We start from the raw sequence: 18,811 nt of genomic DNA on the forward strand, positions 1-18,811 counted from the left end.
AGTTGACTCAGATAGTACTGTCCTTATGTGGCCACATACTGCTCTCTTGATGAAAGACGCCACAACGTCACCCTCCTGGTGCCACAGATGGAGGGTGGGATTGTGGTTGAGGAAAGCTAGGATACTCTTTTATATGATTCTTTTCACTTATTTTTTCTTGATTTTTAAATTTTTATTTTATTTTTGTGTGTGTGGGGTAATTAGGTTTATTTGTTTGTCTGTTTATGTATTTAATGGAGGTACTGGGGATTGAACCCAGGACCTCGTGCATGCTAAGCATGTGCTCTACCACTGAGCTATACCCTCCCCATTAGGATACATTTTATACAACCTCATTGACAAGGAAAGGATTGGGTCACTGGCTCAACGAAAGGTGATCAAAACAGTTTCTATCAGCAAAAATTTATCTTTCTGGGACACAGAGCAAAAGGAGGGGAGAGTGGATTGATTTTTTTTCCAGGTCGCTCCGTTGTTTTCTAGGAAACCTCTGACCATTCCAGCCCACTATGGTGCATCCTCAGAGTTTTCCCTGCATTCGGGCCCTTGCCACAGACCAGTCAGACATCTGCTCTCCTTGGGTTCATATGTGTTGGCTGTATTTCCTTACATAAATGTTAAGTTCCCTGAGAACATGGACCAGTCTCTGTTGAAGATATTGGGGTACCCGATAGGATATAGTTAGTGGAAAGAAAACATTTTAAAACCACAAATTGTCAAGTAAGGGGGAAACGAGCATCTCTCGAGCACCTACTCTGTGCCAAATCCTTTGTGAGGTGCCCTGGCACCACCTCGTATTGGCATGTGTGCTTGGGTGGATTAAGGGAGCAGGTCGGCACTGCCCACAAGCTGTGTGCCCCTGACCAAGTTCCTTCAGCTCTCAGAGATGCCACTGCCTTATATATGCAGTGAGGATGATAACAGCCTCCTTCCTGAGTTGTTGTGAGGGTCCAGTCAATGTTTGTGAAAGTATGTGGTAAACTGAGAAGCCTTAGACCAAATATTCTTGTTACTGGGCACTATAGAGAAGTTTTATAAGTGAAGAAGCCGAGGTCCCGGCCTTCCAGAAGGTTATTGCTTACTAGAATGGACGAAATTGCTTATGACACTTTAAAAAAATAATAACATCAGATAATGTGGGTAACGTCCCAAGGTTGTTAAATAAAATATTTTTATTTAACAAGGTTGTGGAAGTGCTGAGTTATCCAGTTAGCAGTGTCTCCATCTCTGCTTCTCTCTTTTCTAAAATTCAAGCTCTGGCCCCTACCCTCTACCTCCTTTAGTGCCCTCAGAGCATGTGTACACACACACACACACACACACACACACCCACCATGATCTCTCTCTGCCCAGCTCTCCTGGCTAGGATAAGGACTATCTAAGTCTCTTGATGTTCCATTTGGGGATAGGCTGTCTCACACTCTTCAGTTCACACCCAGACACCCTGGAGCTGGCTGAGGCTCACTGGGGCATCAGAGTTGCTACAGGCTTTGAAGTTTGACAGATTTGGGTTCAAGCCCCAGCTCCAGCACTTCCTAGCCTTGTAGCTGGAGCTCTGAACCCCAGTTTCCTCACCTGTAAAATAAGTACAACAGAAGTAATTGCCTCATTGGGTTGCTGAGGTTGTCATGTGTTCAGCGAAGGGCTTGACATAATATAGGAGTTGAGTACAGGCGCTATTACTGGCAGAGGATGCTAAGCATTCTGGAGTCAACTGACAGGAGACATCACCATGGCCAGATATCCCTGACCATTGTGCAGAGCCCTGGAGCTGGTATCCTTGATAACACATCGCCCTCCCTTCAACCACCCCCAGTTACAATTCTAACCCTTCATTCAGTCCTACCAACTGCATTCTGTCTCTTCTCTTTGGGGATTTGAATATTGTCTTCAGCTTTGGCTAAATCTTTCATAAGATGGTACCCACCGAGGCAACTCTCTTCAGTGAAGATTGATGTTCAATGTGTCTTTTACCAAGTTTATTTCCCCCTTTTGCTCTAATGTTGTAGCTTTCTGTATTCTCATGCCATTTAGTGAAAGGTGGATTTTGAAAATATGTACCTTTATTTTCTGGGTTTTGCTCTCAAGCCCAGGTAAGCCTAGTCTGGCTCTCTCTTACTAAAAATTAACTTTCACTTAGTCTGTGACATGTCTGATTTCTCTAAACTAATTTTCTCTTTTCCTGGGTTGTTCTTATAAAACATTCCCCTTCAAGCCTATTTAAGTGATGAAGAAATCCTTTTCCTGGGAGCAACTTTGGCCTCGAGGCTGGCTTCCTCTGAATCCTTTGCATTGCTCTGAGATATAATTTTCAGCTTTTGTATTTTATTATTCAAAACTAGGACTCTCAGGGAAACCGGTCAGGAGATAGACAATGGGCGTGCTCCTCTCTTGCAAAGACCCCAGAGTAGGAAAACAAGTGGGAGGAAGTGGGCCAGGCGAGGCCATTCTTGTTTTTGTTATTATCATTATTAAAACCTACCTAGGGCTTTTGTGTCAGCTGGAGGTCAGTTCTCAACACTTTTCCCCAGCCCTTCTGTTTTGACCTTACCTTCCAAGTCAGTAGAAGCTCAGACGGCTTATTGTCAAGTTTTTCTCTTACCCACGTGATCTAAGAAAGTTTGCTCTTAATATTTAAGTCCGTCTTTTGCTCTTCTGACTCAGCTACTAGCGGGAGAGTTATCTCTGATAGTGCATTTTTCTCTTTCTTTTTTTTCTTTTTGGTGGGGGTAATTAGGTTTGTTTGTTTGTTTGTTTATTTTCAGCAGAGGTGCTGGGGATTGAACCCAGGACCTTGTGCATGCTAACCCTGCACTCTACCACTTGAGCTATACCCTCCCCCTAGTAGTGTATTTTTGCCCACACGAAGCCTAGAGAGAGTGGTGTCCCTCCCCAGCTCTTCTCCGTAGCTGGCAGAGCTTAGATCACAGAAAACTCCTGCTGGGATGGGCCTTCAGGGTCATCTAATGTGGTGCCTCGGTTTACCAAAGTGAGCAACTACATCTCAGAGACGTCAAGAGACTAGCCCAGGGTCACACAATGAGCTCGAGACAGAACTGAGACTCAAACATTGTTTTCTTGGCATCCCGTTTGGCCCTCTTTCTACTCTGCCACCATGAACTGGTGTTGCTGGCCCAGCTCTGGCTCATACAGGATGAATACAGAACTGGTTTTCAGTCTGACTTCTATGGTTTGACCAGCTAATTAACTTTTGAAGTGAGTGGAGTTGAAAATTACTGTCAGTAGTTTCGAATGGGGCTGGCCCTGTAAGTTCTCCACTGAGTTATAACTCTCATCTCTGCTCCATCTCAGCTCCCCAAGCCTCTCCTCCACCACTCTGTTACACATGTTGCTGGGTGTCTCACTGTGGGGTCATTCCTCCTCTTCTGTCGATGGCTCCTGCGAGGGGTCACGTGGACATGACGCAGGCTTCTGTATGATTAAATGGACGCAGAGGCATTCCTCCTCCAGGGAGGTGGAGCGGGAGGGTGAAAAAATACAGCAGGTAAAGAAACGGGATGGGGCCAAAGCCAGCCACCTGTCACTAAATACGCCAATGTCAATATTGTGGGAAACACAACAAAGAGCTGAAACCAAAGATATTCAGAGTCGAAAGGGAAGAGAAATGAAGATTTACTCAAAGTCTGCTTTTCCAGGAACCAGACTGAGTGCTCCCCATAGATTATTTTAGCTAATTCGTGTAATAGCCTAGTGAGATTTTTTACAGCCCCATTTTCATGGATGAGAAAACTGAGGCTCCAAGAGGGTTCAGAGTCTTGATTAAATCCCAGAGCAATGTGCTCTCCAAACCTGTGCTCTTTTTTTTTTAATTAAAAGCTCATTTGAGATTGAATTGTTTACCCCTAAGCCAGCTTTTTGAAGGTACCTGGTCAGGCTATTTTACAAGAGTGGAGACTGAGGCCCAAAAAGGTGAAGTGACGGTCACAGGAGCAGAGTCCGGCCTGCGAGAAGTGGGGGCGTCACTGACGGGGAAATGGTAGGCATCCCCCAGCAGGAGAAGGGCAGTCACGGGCTGCATGTTCAGAGTCAGCCACGAACCACGTTCTTCTGCTGGTCTTGCCTCCGGAGCACGCCCTCGTTCAGCACACACATCACCCCTGCATCTTCCTCCTCTTTTAATTCCTTCAGCCCCAATTTTAAAGGCTAAACAAATAAAATTCAGTGCTTTGTGTGAGGCGGGGAAGAGACAACAGCTGAGAGCATATAACACACCCAGCCTGTTTAGGATATTAAAGCTCGAATCTCAGAGCAGCGCTTTCATTAAGCACTGCTGCTCATTCAGTTTGGGGAGATGCATCAGAACAGCCACAGAGTGACACAATAGTTTGCATGCCTTCAATCTTTGTGACAAAAATCATCTATCATTGAGAGTATGAGCTTTTTGTTTTTATTTTTTAAATTAGTGACAGCTGGAAAGAGCAGTGTGGCAAATGCTCAGGATAAGGGGAAAACATCTTTTCTTAGGGTTTTCCGCCCTGAATAAAGAGTGCCAGCACGTTCTTTGATATCAAGTTTTCACTGTCTCTGTTCCAATTTGAACAGGGACCCTGCTGTTACCCCTGTCACATAGGCTCAGAACAAGTTCAGGTGCTGATGGCCTGGTGGGTCCCAACCATGGGAGTGTCACAGAAAGCAGGGAGGACCAGGCTCTCCCCTGCAGCCAGGTGCTGAGGGTCTGGCAGCATGTTGGCCCTTGAGAAAGACAAGATAGCGCGTGGCTTACAACGTTAGAGTAGGGAAACGTCTTTTGAATCACAACGTCGACTTTCCCTTCTTACAAAGAGGGATGCTGAGCCCAAGACCAACAGGCATCTTCCTCACAGTCATACAGGGTCTCATTAGTGGCTGTCAAGACAAGAACCCAGGTCTCTGGACTCTCAGGCCGGTGCTCTCTCAACCATCTCCTGCTGTTTTCCCAGACTCCAGCAACCAGATGCAAACTTCTGCTTAGTATGCAAGCCAGGCTGACCCGAATGCTCCCAGAATCGTCAACCTTTTGTGAGAACCGTGGCAGGACAAGGTTCTGGAAAAATAATGAAAAGCACAGCACACTGTGGAGACAACCAGAAGCCCTGATCAGACTGCAGAGTCCTCCTCACCTTCCAAATGCTGCATCCCAAATATATACACATGCAGCAACTCAGGTTACCCTAGGAGATCAGGAGACGCAAAGCCACAGACCTGACAATTCAGCCGGTTCACTTCCTCTTTTGTCCCCAGCCCCAATCTCCAAAATAGGTCTGATTTCTAGAGCCTCTGGATCTTTGTGATTCAGTTCCTGAGAGGAACCAGTTCCTGGAAGAGGGGCCCAGCCCAGAACTGCAAGAGGCCTTGGCATGTCCTGCCAAGGCCCAGGACTGGCCTCAGGACTACGTGGCTCCTGGGACACATGCAGGAAGAGTTCCCTCTTCTTAGCAGGGAGCCTCTCCACCCAAGGAAGAATCCCCCGAGACTTGTGGGCTCCCCTGCTCCCCACCAAAGACAGTTTTTCCACTTTTAGGAATCCTGATGTATGAAATACACCATGAGAGATTCATTTACTTGTTTTTCTTACAGCGTAAGAAGGGGGGAGGAAAGGCTTATAAATGCAAATATCCTCCAGTGAGCTGGTGTACGTACTCACACTAGATTGGTAGTGACCTATTCGATCTCAGAAACTGAACTTTACAGCTCCATCCTGTTCCTTCCTGTCGCAGAGCAAAACCACCCATGTGACTGCCCCTCTCTTTGAGAGCCAGACTGTGAGTGTGTGCCTGTGTTTCTCTTCCTGACCTAAATGAATAAGTCCTGATTTTTCCCTGTTCTGGTTACCACTGTCCCATCCCCCTGCAAGGCAATTTCCATATTCCAATCCCACTAATCTCTCTTAGAGTAGGAACTCCAGAGTTGGTTGCTGGGGGCATGAATGTGTGACCCACCGTTACAGAAGTGTTTTCCCAGGGACCCACTGAAGGTCATTATGATGGTGTAATGGCGGTGGGGAGGAGTGTCCTCAGATGGCACCATGAGAGCCACCTACTGGACGTTGACTGGATGGCCCAAGTGAAGGGAGGGACTGCTGACCAGCTGAGCTCCTGAGCCACCCCCCTGGCTTCCCACATCCATGGCTCGCAGACATGTCCAAGAGGGGAGCTCTTGGGAATGCTAGGAGGTCTATACCTCGTAAGTTGCTGCATCTGGCTCCTTAGTACAAGTTCATCAGTCAGAGTCTCCCTCCCCAGGAGCCTCCCGACAGGTAAAATGCCTGAAATTCAGGGTTCTCAAGAACCCCTCATGCCTGCAGCCAGACAAAGGGTCTCTTACTGTCTCTGGTAGGTTCTAGGGCACATGGAAGTTCAACTAGGACTGGGGAAGTCTGGAGGGAGATAAGGGCAAGGGGCACAGCTGTGAAATCGCCGGAGAAGGGCCGCTGCCTTAATTGGCCCAAGACTCAGCCGGCACATCAGAGCTTAGAGCAGCAGGTAAACACAGCCTCACATTTGGAGTTGTCCAAAGGCCATCCTCACAGTGATCCAGATGGTAAAAAAGGAGGAATTCATCCCACTTTACAGAAAACGAAACTGCTGTTTCAATGCACAGAGAGGACAGAAGAGGGATGGAGCAGAGCTCAGCGAGGGACGAAATGTTCTGAGGGAGACACTGGGAGGGACTTGATCCCACCCCAGGACTCAGCTCGCTGGCCCCCAAGCCCCCAACATTGCTGTTCTGAAACACTGCTGCCACCCCCTGCCCCTTACACAGCGATGGGACTGGACAGAGTGGGCACTCATTCACGGAAATACCAGCTGCCAATATACAGCGAGCTCCACCCAATCAATCGGATGGGAACAGTCTGAGTCCTAAGTCCTGAGGACCCTGTCCTAAAGGGACATTCCTTCTTTCTTTGCTAATTCCTGGCCCTGCAGCTGGAAAGAATCTTTCGGGCAATGGAGCTCGAGGATGGCCTGCACCTATTTATTAGGAGAGGGCTGTTAGGAAATGGATGGCTTCCTGGGTTCAAGCCCTGAGGCTCTGCTGTGTGACCTTGGGCACATCACTTCCCCTCTCTGGGCCCCAGTTTCCTGATCACATCACCTTGGGTTAAATGGCCCCAATCTAATGTAGTATTTAGTCATGTACCTTTCCTTTAATAAACCTTATTTGAGTGAAGTCTTCCTGTAGGTACCGGGGATTGAGCAAGAAGAGAGAAGTGAGGGCCATTCTCTGTTCTAAAGAAGCTCATACGCCCATTCTGTAACGTTTTTTGGTCATGCTTTTCCTTCATGCTGACTTACCTTTTCAGAAAATGCCCCCGCTTCCGTTGGAGAATGGAAATTGGCAAGGAGAGAGGGAAAAGGTCCAATTTGCGCCTTTGCTATTTTAGGGGAGGTTGAAATTACAAGCCAAAGTGGAGTGATGCGCTCACTGGAGTGACCTCCGTTCCCCCAACACAGGAGACAACTCAGGTCCTCTGCTTGTGAAGTGGTTTGAGCTCTTAGGCGTGAGGCATTATTACATAAATTCAAGCTCGCTCCTGATCCTTAGTACCCTGAGTTGCCTGAAGGGGGGAATGGCACTGCCTGCGTGTGCAGCCCGGGCGCTCGGGCCGCCGTTGCAACCGGAGCGAGGAGCGCCCGCCCGCACCACCTGTCCCCGCCGGCATTCCAGAGTAGAGGCCGAATTGGCAGCAAGCCGGCCCGGATCAGTCGCCGCCTCAGTCCGCGCGGGCCCTCCTAGGGGTGTGTCTCGCGGATTCAACTCCCAGACGCTCCTGGACGAGCCCCTAAAGGCTTCTTCCTCTCTGGCGGGAGCCGCGCGCGCCCCTCTCTTCGCGCTGCTGCCCCGAGGCCGCCGCAGGCGGATGCACGACTTCAGGAGACGCTGGGACCTGGGCTCCCTCTGCCGGGCCCTGCTCACCCGGGGCCTGGCCGCCCTGGGCCACTCGCTGAAGCACGTGCTCGGCGCTATCTTCTCCAAGATTTTCGGCCCCCTAGCCAGGTACGTTTTAGGCGAAAGCGGGACTCGCGCTCCCAAGCCGGGGCGCGCGGGACCCGTGCGGGGAGGGAAGGCAGCCGCGCGGGGAGGAAAAGGCGCAAAGTTCCAGCTGGCCCGTGGCAGGCGGGCTCGGCGGGGGGGGGGGGGGCAGAGGCGCGCAGCGTTTGGCCACGCTGCGGCTCCCTCCGCGCGGTTCCGGGAGCACCGAGAGCGCAGCGTCGCCGCTGGCGAGCCGGGCTGCCAGCAGACTTCTTCCCTCAGGGGAACTCCGAACGCCCGGCTCCGAGCTCTGTCGAGGCAGCCCCCAAGGTGGGCAACCGGGTGCCGGCAAGAGGAGGGCTTCGGGGCGCACGGGGAGGGAGCCCGAGAGTCGGGCAGGCGAGGAGGCGGCTGCGTGCGCGCCGAGGGGACTGGGGGCAGACACGCCGGGGACAGTCCGGTGGGCGAAGCAGGATGGGAATGGGAGCCACGGAGCCACCGAGAGTGGAACGAGACGCGCGGGGGCTCAGACCCGGGGCGTAAGCTGGGGAGTGGGGCAGCCAGGACAGGCGGGGTCCCACGGGTACGAAACCCCGCGAAGCGGCTCCGGAGAGCTCCAGCGCGGGGAGAGGGCAGGCGGCCAGCGGGAAGGAGTCGGGGGGAGGGGGGGGGTGTGTGCGGCAGAAGCCACAGCGCTGAGCCTGCCGGGAAGGAAGGAAGCGGAGAAGGGCGCCGCCGCCGCCGCGGTGGAGTACTCGGTGCCGAGGGGAGGGGGAAAGGGGCGCAACGGCGGCGCCAGGGCGAGGGGGCGGTGCGGGCGCACGGCGAGCGCGGGCTGAGCTGCGGGATTGACGTAAGGAGCTTGGGTTTCCCCCAGCGTCGGGAACATGGATGAGAAATCCAACAAGCTGCTGCTGGCTTTGGTGATGCTCTTCCTCTTTGCCGTGATCGTCCTCCAATACGTGTGCCCCGGCACAGAATGCCAGCTCCTCCGCCTGCAGGCGTTCAGCTCCCCGATGCCAGACCCGTACCGCTCGGAGGATGAGAGCTCCGCCAGGTTCGTGCCCCGTTACAATTTCAGCCGCGGCGACCTCCTGCGCAAGGTAGACTTCGACATCAAGGGCGATGACCTGATCGTGTTCCTGCACATCCAGAAGACCGGAGGCACCACTTTTGGCCGCCACCTGGTGCGCAACATCCAGCTGGAGCAACCGTGCGAATGCCGCGTGGGTCAGAAGAAATGCACTTGCCACCGGCCGGGTAAGCGGGAGACCTGGCTCTTCTCCAGGTTCTCCACAGGCTGGAGCTGCGGACTGCACGCCGACTGGACCGAGCTCACCAGCTGCGTGCCCGCCGTGGTGGACGGCAAGCGCGACGCCAGGCTGAGACCGTCCAGGTAAGTGCGCACCCGCGGCGGAGCAGGGCCCGGGAGCGCGGGAGCGGACGCGGGCCGGGCCGGGCGGAGGGCCAGGAGGCGCGGCGGCCGCTACCGGCACCCGGGGGGACACCTCGGCGCCCCTACAGTGGCGCCCCGGCTGGGCAGGCGCCAGGCGCCCTGGCGCGCGCGCTCCCGGTGCTGTGGCGGCCGCAGGAAGCTGTGGGTTCCGACCCGGGACGGCTCGACTGTCTGCCTGCCTGCAGGTTGGCCTGCTTGGCGGCTGGGAGTGCGCGCGGGGGAAGCGGCCGGGAGGCCCGGAACGAGCGCCCCCCGGCCGCCGCCGGGACAAGGTACCGCACGCAGGCTCCACACTGGAGCGCCGGAAAGAACCGCGCTCGGCGTGTAGCGTCCCCGAGACCCTCCAGCCCTCTCCTTTTCTCCGCGCTCAGGTTCCCAAGCCTCCATCGCTCTCTCTTCTTTCCCGCTCCCGCATTCTCCACCTTTCCTCCTTCCTCTCGCTTCCTCTGTTTGCCTTTCTCTCTTTCTCGTGCTCGCGATCTTGTCAGCTCCTGGCCGCTCGCTCTGCCTCCGTTTTCCTCTCACTTTGCTTCTCCTTTCTCTTTCACCTTTTGGTTTCTTTCTCTCCCTTCCTGACTTTTGTCGCCTTTTTCCTCCTTTCTCTCCACTGGCCCTGCTCTCCCTGGGAGAATGAGTATCTCTCTGCGGCTGTTTGTGGACACCCAGAGAGAACTCTCGATACCAGCTTGCACCCCTCACTCCAGTTTGCTCCCGGGGCATCCGCGGCGCTTTGCGAGCGCGAGGGGGCACCCCGCGGGCCGAAAGGCGCTGCCCGGGATCCCAGTGGGTTTCTGTCTTGAGAAGCCGCTCCAGATTTACAAACTCTGGGCCCCGGAACAGGGCACCGCCAGCCCACTTGCTGGGAACCCAGAGCTGATGCGGAAAGAGCTGTTTTATGAAGAGCCTTTATAGCCAGTTGCTTTTGAAGCTAGGGCATTTCCTCCCATCCAACTGCAGCGCCGGGCTGATGGAAGTCATGGAGCACCATAAAAGAGGAGGGGTAGGAAGGGCTCTTTGGGTTGCAGTTGCCCCAGTCAGGGCTCCCGTTTTGCCACTCTCCCTAAAACAAATCTGGGCTGCGGCAGGGAGTCCAGGGAACGGACAGAGTGAGTCTGGTTGACATGGCCGTGCTCTCTGCCTTCCCGTGGAGGTGACCACAGGGGTCCTCGAGGCTGCTACTGTTGCAACAGCGTCTGCCTACTGGACAGGCTCCCAACTTCTTCCTCTGCCTTCCCAACCCCTCATGGTGAGGGGTTCTCTGTGCCCTGGAACATGGCGACGTCTTGTTGGTGCCTCTTGGAATGCAACAGCCAGTGCAGTTTCTTCTGTCCAGCTGCAGGCGAACAGGGCCCTCTGACTTTCTGGTCACCACTAAGATTTAGAGGAAACCTCATTCCCTACTCACTTTTCCATCCCTCAGTTTACAGTGTTCTTTTTGAATTCTGGAATCTGGGGAGAATCTGTTGAACTTTCATTTCCCTTCCAGCTTTAACCATTTGTTTGTTTTACCCCCATCTTAAGAGAACCTTGGCCCTAGGAAGGTTGCTGCCTCAATGCATTGTGAGAATTGTGTAAGGCATTGTCACCACAAGATGCTGGTATTTAAGAAGTTCCCAAACAAGTTGGCAATATTGAAAATAATCCCTCTAGCCGGTGGAGCCTGTAGGTGTAGGGAGGGGTGGTGATATAAAAAGCTCCTGAGGGTAAAAGTAGAATTCCACAGCTGTGACTGTGGCAGAGGAGTAAAAATGAGGTCTTGGCCACTATGGGATCCTAGCCTTGTCTGGAGTTCCACAGGGCACGTGTGCCTTTTAAAATCTTTTTGGACATATAGGGCAGGGTGTAACATGGTCTGTAGACACCCATTATTAATGTGGTCTGGATTATGTATTTGGTGGCCACTGTCCTCTGGTGGAATCTTTCGGAAATTTGCCATGAGATAACCAGGACCCCTCAAGGAGTGGGTTCAGCCTCTGGGACTGTCCCTAGCTAAAGCAAACTTATTTGAAATGAAACAAGATTTTCTTGGTCATCAAAAGGGTGATACCACAGTGCCATCTAGTCTAATCAAAGAAGAACCACTTTTTAAAGAGTCAGAGTGACTGGATCTTACAGTATTCACAAAAAAGAAATAAAATTTGCTAGAGAAACACATGGCTACCCCAGAGGCACCTTTTTTATTTCATTAATTCCTACCCACCTCCGGAAAGCTTCATCTTGAAGAGTAGTGCTAGCTTGAGGGTTCCAGAATTTCCCAGGATATTGACAAATCCCTGCTTACAGGACCAGTTCTGGGAATTCTGATCATCTGTACTGTGAAAGCTATGGATACGTGTGTGACCACGAGAGAGCGAGTGTGTGGGTGTGTATGAGAGTGTGGGGGTGAGTGTATTGAACATTCAGAGCCAGAGGCAGCTGCGCCGGTGGTGATGCATGAGGGCGAAGAGCTGGTCTCAGGAGATGGGGAAGTCAGCCGTGGGGAGTTCCCGTGGAGAGCAGCCTTCCATGCCAGCTGCTGGGCTCCGGGCTCCGCCGGGCTGAGGGGAACAGCAGCTCTGTTTGTTTGGCCTGGGAGTTCCGACACCTGGGCCTTAGTTCCTGGCCAGCCATGAACCAGCTGTGCGACCTTGGACCAAAGCCTGCCCAAGCCTTGTACGTGTGGAGAGTGCCTTCCAGTTTCCTAGGGGCTGTCACATCCCTTATCTCTGGTATTTCTCTGTGAACTTGCACTCTCTGTAGGAAGAGGGCAGAGCGGCCCTCAGTCTCCCCATTTATCAGATGAGAGTGAGGCCTAAAGGGGTTGAAGGACTTTCTCAAGGTCACAGAGCTCTTGAGTGGCGCAGCAGAAATCTTCCCCCAGTCCTGGCTGATTCCACAGTCCTTGCTCAGTTGCGACTTGATGAACAAGGGTTTTTGTGAAAACACAGCGAGGTGTTTCATATGAGTCATTTACCACAAAGTGAACACTCTGAATGTTAAGTGGTGTTGTTATCACCGACATCATCGCCATTTCCAGTCATTTTACACATGTGAATTGGGATGAGTGATTGGACTAGGGTGGCCACACCTCCTGGGAGAGAAGGATATTTCTCCCTCCCTGAGGCTTCATGCTGACAGGAGAAGGTCTCTTGGCCGGATGGCAGAGGGGCCTCTCATTGCCGTGTGGGAAATCGCTGCAGAGCTGAGCAGGCGGGGAGGATGCTAGGGGCCTAGTGAATGAACGTCACTAGGAGCCCTCAGCGGGGACAGGGGCCACCTTCTGACTCACAGCCATCCATCCACATTAGGTGGGGGCATGAGAGGCCATCGTGGCTGCCAGCCAAGACCCGAATCCTGCTCCCAGGGCTACATTTGAGATGCTTCCCTGCCTCAGCGGAGGGTGAAGTGCTTGGGTGATATATAACTGCTGAGCGGAAACGGCTGCCGTCACGTTGCCTGGAGAGGACAAAGAGAGAGTGCTGGGCTGGCAAAAGGCACAAGTTGTTTATTAAGAGTAGTATTTCTTTAAAAAAAAACCCTAGAAATTGCATGTCATGCATCTGGCTGCCCATATGTTGTTTTGGGTCAGAGAAGGGTCCTGCTCATTCTGGAATTTCTAAGACCCTTTTTGAAAATGTAGCAAAACATTGTTGCTGACCAGTACTTAAAACTCCCAAATTCTGCAGGCTTCTCTCGGGCCAAATTCCCTCTGTTTGTAGCCAACTCTCGTGCAACATTGGGTGGGTGGGAGGAATTCAGAATCCAGCACAAAGAAACTGGCATGAGCCTCATTCTTCTTCCCCAGGTACCGGGAGGGGGCTGGGGGCAGGGGCAGATTAGGTTCTGTGACTCTTCAAGTCACAGAATCTCATCATCATATTCATGCTGCATCCCAGACTTTTAGCATCTGTCCATTTCCAGGCAGTCACACGGAAGTGTAATTAATTGTCATCTAAAATCCTCTAGGTTATCCTGACAGGAAAGGACTAAAAGGCATTTATATGGAGAATAGCTTTCTTTCTTTCTCTTTTTTGCTTTTGTCATTTTTAATACTTGCAATAAAGGCTTCCTTTTACTTCCTTTTCTTTTTAAAAAGGTGGCTCTATTTTGAAAGAACCATGTCTTAGTAAGAACTCCACAGTGCACGTGCCTGCTCATGCCTCACGTGCGCATGCTCCCACTCCTTCCCCTCGGGATTGTGCCATGAAGCAGGATGACAGGCTTGTGGTTCAGGGCGAGGAGGCAGCAAGTGAATGGACCAATACAGGCAGCAATGCTGTCCTTCTGGTCCCTCAGGCCGTAGGCCACTGGGCTCTCACAGGGGTAGCTTCACTTAGCCAAGGATACTAAGAGGATACTGAGAGCCATTATACCCTCCCACATATTTCGCAGGAGAAGGGGAGAAACTCACCATAATAACATTTGTAGAACCCCAGAGGTACTAGTTAGTATCTTTGCACAGTGGAAAACACGTTGCTGGAGTCCCAAGGAAGCTCAAAGTTCTCAAGGTAGTACAAAAAGGTATTCAGAATTAGATTTTCTTAATAGTAGTTTTAGATTAGTGCTGTTATGTGGCAATAAGAATGTTCCAGCTTGTCTTGTATAGATATCTATCGTCAACTTAAGTAACATGAAATGACATTAAAGAATAGTCATCTCTTCCATCTGTCATTCATTATACAAAATTTTGTGAAACTGCACATTATATTCCAGGGAAGACACGTCATCTTTGCTCTCATAGAGCTTCCAGTAGAACAGGATAATTTGGCATTTTAGGTATTTAATAAAGAAGATGAATTTGTTTGAAAATGGCTTGAATATCAATAATGTCTTTAAAATGTCATACCTTTACCAGTGTATATTTTAGAAAGAAAGAAAAGTCCATCTGTTTATGTAACAGTTTAGGTCTAATCAGCAAACCTTGTGGAGTAAGTATTATGACTTCTGCTAGCAGCAGGGGGAGATTAGAGCCCAGACAAAGCCAAGAAAGCCAAGGTCACCATCTTCAGCCTCAAGTCCATTCAGATTAGATGGTAAAGCGCACAACTGTGGACTATTCTCAGGTTGGGGTGGGGAGGAACTTGTGATTTGGGGCAAGTCCATTCCCCTTGTAAAATGGGAGATTCATAAGATGCTTTCTAAGGCCCTTTCCTTTGTGAAGTATGAGGAACAGACCAGAAAAAGGAGAGATCTGTTCAGAGAGGCTTCTGAGAGTAGGTGGCTTGTATTTAGAAGAAAGGAGACATTGTGGGTGGGCGTGGCATCCTGAGACCAAGTCCCCTCACCTAGCCAGGACTGGCCAGACCCGAGAAGGTTCCTGCTTGGGGAAAGGTTAGGGACCCTCACTGTAGAGGTCCTGGAACGACAGTGAGGAAGTTGAACCCCAGTGAGGATGAGAAGCTCTTTCCCGGCAGGAATGTAAAAACGTAAAAGTAAATGAAGGCTGGAGTCCAGTTAAAGATACCTCCGTGATTTCCAGTCTGCGATCAAGGTGGTACCCTTGACAAAATGGAGAGGTTGAGAAGCGGATGTAGTTTGGGCTGGGAGCTTACTAAGAGTTGTGACTGGTTTAAGTTGCCTGCACTTCTAGTGGGCAAGGCTTGTAAGGCAGTGAGAACTGGGTCTCAGAGCAGGTGAGCGCTTAGTTGTGTATGTGGGAGTCTGTGAACCCAGTTAATCTGAATTCACAGTTGGCATTGTTATTTAAATGATAGCTGCCATTCACACATGGGACTCTGAGCCAAGGAAAAGGCTGTTTGAATAGAGGAAAAGATCAACAGTTATGATTACATAAAAATGAGAAATGTTCATCTGTCCAAAAATATCCAAAATGAAAAGGCATATGACAAACTGATGAAAATATGCACAACAAATAAAACAGACAAAAAGGCTGACATCCTTCCTGTATAAAGAACTCCTACGAATTGATCAGAAAAACAAAGGATATGGCCAGACAATTTGCAACATGGGGACGACAGAGCTAGTTTACAGACGTGGAAAAGCTGTGTAGTCTCACTGGTACTAAAGAAATGCAAATTTAAATAATTATATGTAGGAAAACCTTTTTGCTTCTCAAATTAACCCTGATTAACAACAACAACAACAACAACAACAACAACAACAACAACAACAACAACAACAACAGCTCAGTATACATCACCACCACCATCCAGCAATAAAAGGTAGCAGTCAGTACTGAAGAGGGTGTGGTAAACCCCATCATTCTCATACATTGTTGGTGGAAATGTAAAATCGAATGATTCTTTTGGAAATAAAATAGATAATTTAAACAGAGAACATTGAAAAGATTTATTTTTTTGACCCATGATTTCTTTTCCGGGATTTTACTGAAAAACAATCCTTTATATGTATTTTTCACTTACTCGTTTATTTATTCACTTATTCGTAAATATTTACGGAATATCTCCTATCACTGTGCTATGTGCTGGAGGCACAGTGAAGAACCAGGTAGATGTGGTCCCTGCCTTCATGGAATGGGAAAGACAGACATAAAACAAATAATTACTTACAATAGTGAGAAGTGCCATGGGGGACAAGTATAGGGTGATGTGAGCATGGTATCCTAGGAGCTACCTGGAGTTATCTGTAAAAGTTATCCCCACATATAGGAGAATGGTTCAAGAAATCTCAGTACATCCACTGGAACAATTATTTCAAAACCATTTAAATGTCCTTTTTAGAGTTTGGAAAATTGGTAGTGATTTAATGCTAAGAGAAAAAGAGATAGACAGTGATGAACCCAGTGGACCCAGTATGATGGTATGACTACGATTATGAGAGCGAGACGGGCAAATCATCTTTTAATCCTTCTCAAATCTAAGCATAAAAGACAAAGAATGGAAGAAAAACATCAAGATATCAATTAGTGATTTCTTTTCTTCCTCTGTTTCTCTAAAGGATTTTAATTTCCTCTATGAGTATGCACTACTTTTATAATAAAAGTAAATATTAATGGTTTTTAAAATGATGCTTTATTATGCCTGTGATAAATTACACCCATCTGCTTTTTGGTTCCTAAAGATGATGGCTGGTTATTTCATTAGCCTCTTGATATTCTGGGAGTCCCTAATGAGGAAAGCAGCCTCAGCTAAGTAAACTCTCAGTCTGAAAGGCAGAGGTGGTAAGTCAGACATCGGCTGTTGATTTTGCTGATGATTGGCTGTTATCATATTCCAAGGAATCCATGGAGCTCTTATACCAGAACACTATAGAGATATTTGAGTGGATTGCTATTGCTTGTTCTCTGTTTAAAAATTAAATGGAACAGGAAATTAGTAACGGTACACAGTTGGAAATACAAGGCTTACTCTGCTTGGCCAGAGCCACCCAAGATAGCCTGGATTTTGAATGTTCATGATGTCAGAGCTAATGGTCTGGTTAAAAGAGTGAAGTTTGGGGTTTGAACAAGGGCTGTAGTTCTAAGCATCCATCACTGAGAGCTTAGATGAGTTTGTACATGTGTTGCCCTCATCTAGGAGAGAAGGGGAGTCCGTTCTGCTGGAGCATCATCCTCCTAGAGCAGTTTGACTTCACAAGAGCATCGCCGCCGGTTAACTGTAAATTCAGTGGAGTAGAACACTTCACTCCTTAGCTGCTCTGGATACCTGAGGGGCCACTAAGTACAATGAGGTTCAGAATCTTATTCTTGAAACTCTGCTGGAACTACATTCTAGGCACAAGTTATTTTGACAGTGTAAAGAATGTGCTTCACAGTTGGAAAGCTAATACCAACATTCTGTGACAAATAAGATGAGATATTTACTCACCGAGTTAGAAACAAAGGATATAGGTGGGAATGTTCCCTCTTCCATCAAAGCATAATGAAGACTCCAATCAATGGTCTATGTCTTCTAATACAGTGCCACTGTAGGCTTAGAGAAGTATTTGTCTCAACTTTAGTCAAATATTTATTGGCAAAAGAGCTTTTCTAGTTTCTAGGTATTGGACTTTGCAGATTATTCAATTGGTTTTAGTACATCCCATTTCTTATTTCTGCCATTTTGCCTCTAAGAACAGCGTGGAAGACTTTGACACATTTCAGAGCATTAAACTAAATAAATCTGTCTTGCACATTCCACTGTGCTTTTTCTGGAATATTATAAATATTCAAATATAGGCACACATGCAAATTCAAAATAAAATTCAATACATGCATTTTTGGCATAAATTCCATATTTATAACTTAGCAATAGTTTTGAACTTGTTATCCTATGATATAAATGTATCAAATATGAGCTCATGGGAATTACCAATAAATATATTTTTTCTAATTAAACTGTGGGTTCTTTTTTAGTCACAATTTAAGCTTCAGTTCTGGGACATATTATAAGAGAATAATTTGCACTTCATTTACTCTGAATTGTCAAGAATCGTGTTCTTTCCCGATATAAATGTCTGCAAAAAGGACTTCTTATTCAGTTTGATTGCTTTTTGAATTTTACTAGTAGAGATGCCCTAGTGAGCCTAAGAGAATTGGTTTGTTTCTTGTGAAGAGTTTAGTTCTAGTGAATCACTTCCATTCACTTTACTGAAGGAATACAGAGCAGTTGAAATGTGCAATACATTGATTTACATCAAATGAATTAGGCTTGTGTGCACTGTTCCTTGCAGTAATTGACTTTTTTCCCATAACTGTACTAATAAAGACAAACCTTCAGTATAGTATCAGCTCAGATTCACTCATGGAGATCACTGAATTTTTTGCTAACTTCCTACAAGAGAGTGAATGCAAGCAAAGAGTGTTCAGAAATTGACTAGAGTGGCCAGGTTACAGCCAGGAAACATGAAGGTACTTTTAAAAGGCTCTTTGATCTTGGCAGCCAACTCCTCAATTGTTACAGTAAATAGAAGTTGACTTAAACTCACCAGTTGAAAGACATAGATTATCACAATGGATGAAAATACAAAATCCAGCTATATGCTGTTGTATTTAAGAGACAAAACTAAAACATTAGGACCCAGGTAGAATTGGAATAGATATACTGTGTAAATACTAACCAGGAAGCGATGTAGCTAAACTGACTAAGGCAAAACCTTTTGGGGGGACAAACAGGATCATTGATAAAATGTTCAGTTCTTCACATAACAATACTAAACCTGTATGCCTTTAATACAGTAGTTTTGAAATATAAAGCAAAAACTGACAGAGCAATAAGGAGAAATTGTAAAATCTACTAACCTCTTTCAGAAATTGATAGATGAAATGTATAAAAATCAGTAAGGATACAGAGGATTTGAATGACATGGTTAACAAGCTCAGTGTAAGAGACGCACATCCAATTAGAATACATATTCTTCTCAAGCACATATGGAGCATTTTTGAAAATAGACCATATACTAAGCCATAAAGTTGGACTAGAAAAACTTCAGTGAATAAATATCTTA

General features: G+C 48.3%; 1 protein-coding gene across 3 annotated transcripts in view; it reads left to right on the plus strand.

The window, feature by feature from the left end:
• Positions 1-7,532: 7,532 nt before the first annotated feature.
• Positions 7,533-18,811, plus strand: part of HS6ST2 (heparan sulfate 6-O-sulfotransferase 2) — a 270,388-nt gene continuing 259,109 nt past the window's right edge. For 2 of the 3 annotated variants that reach the window (XM_031445974.2, XM_031445975.2), the window contains exons 1-2: positions 7,533-7,995; positions 8,849-9,367. In XM_031445974.2, the coding sequence (XP_031301834.1) occupies positions 7,568-7,995; positions 8,849-9,367 (947 nt within the window). In that variant the 5' untranslated portion in view covers positions 7,533-7,567. The remainder of the gene's footprint in view (positions 7,996-8,848; positions 9,368-18,811) is intronic. The other variant, XM_064482670.1, reaches the window with a different exon arrangement.

Source organism: Camelus dromedarius, chromosome X (genome assembly GCF_036321535.1).
Source record: "Camelus dromedarius isolate mCamDro1 chromosome X, mCamDro1.pat, whole genome shotgun sequence".
Classification (NCBI taxonomy): domain Eukaryota; kingdom Metazoa; phylum Chordata; class Mammalia; order Artiodactyla; family Camelidae; genus Camelus; species Camelus dromedarius.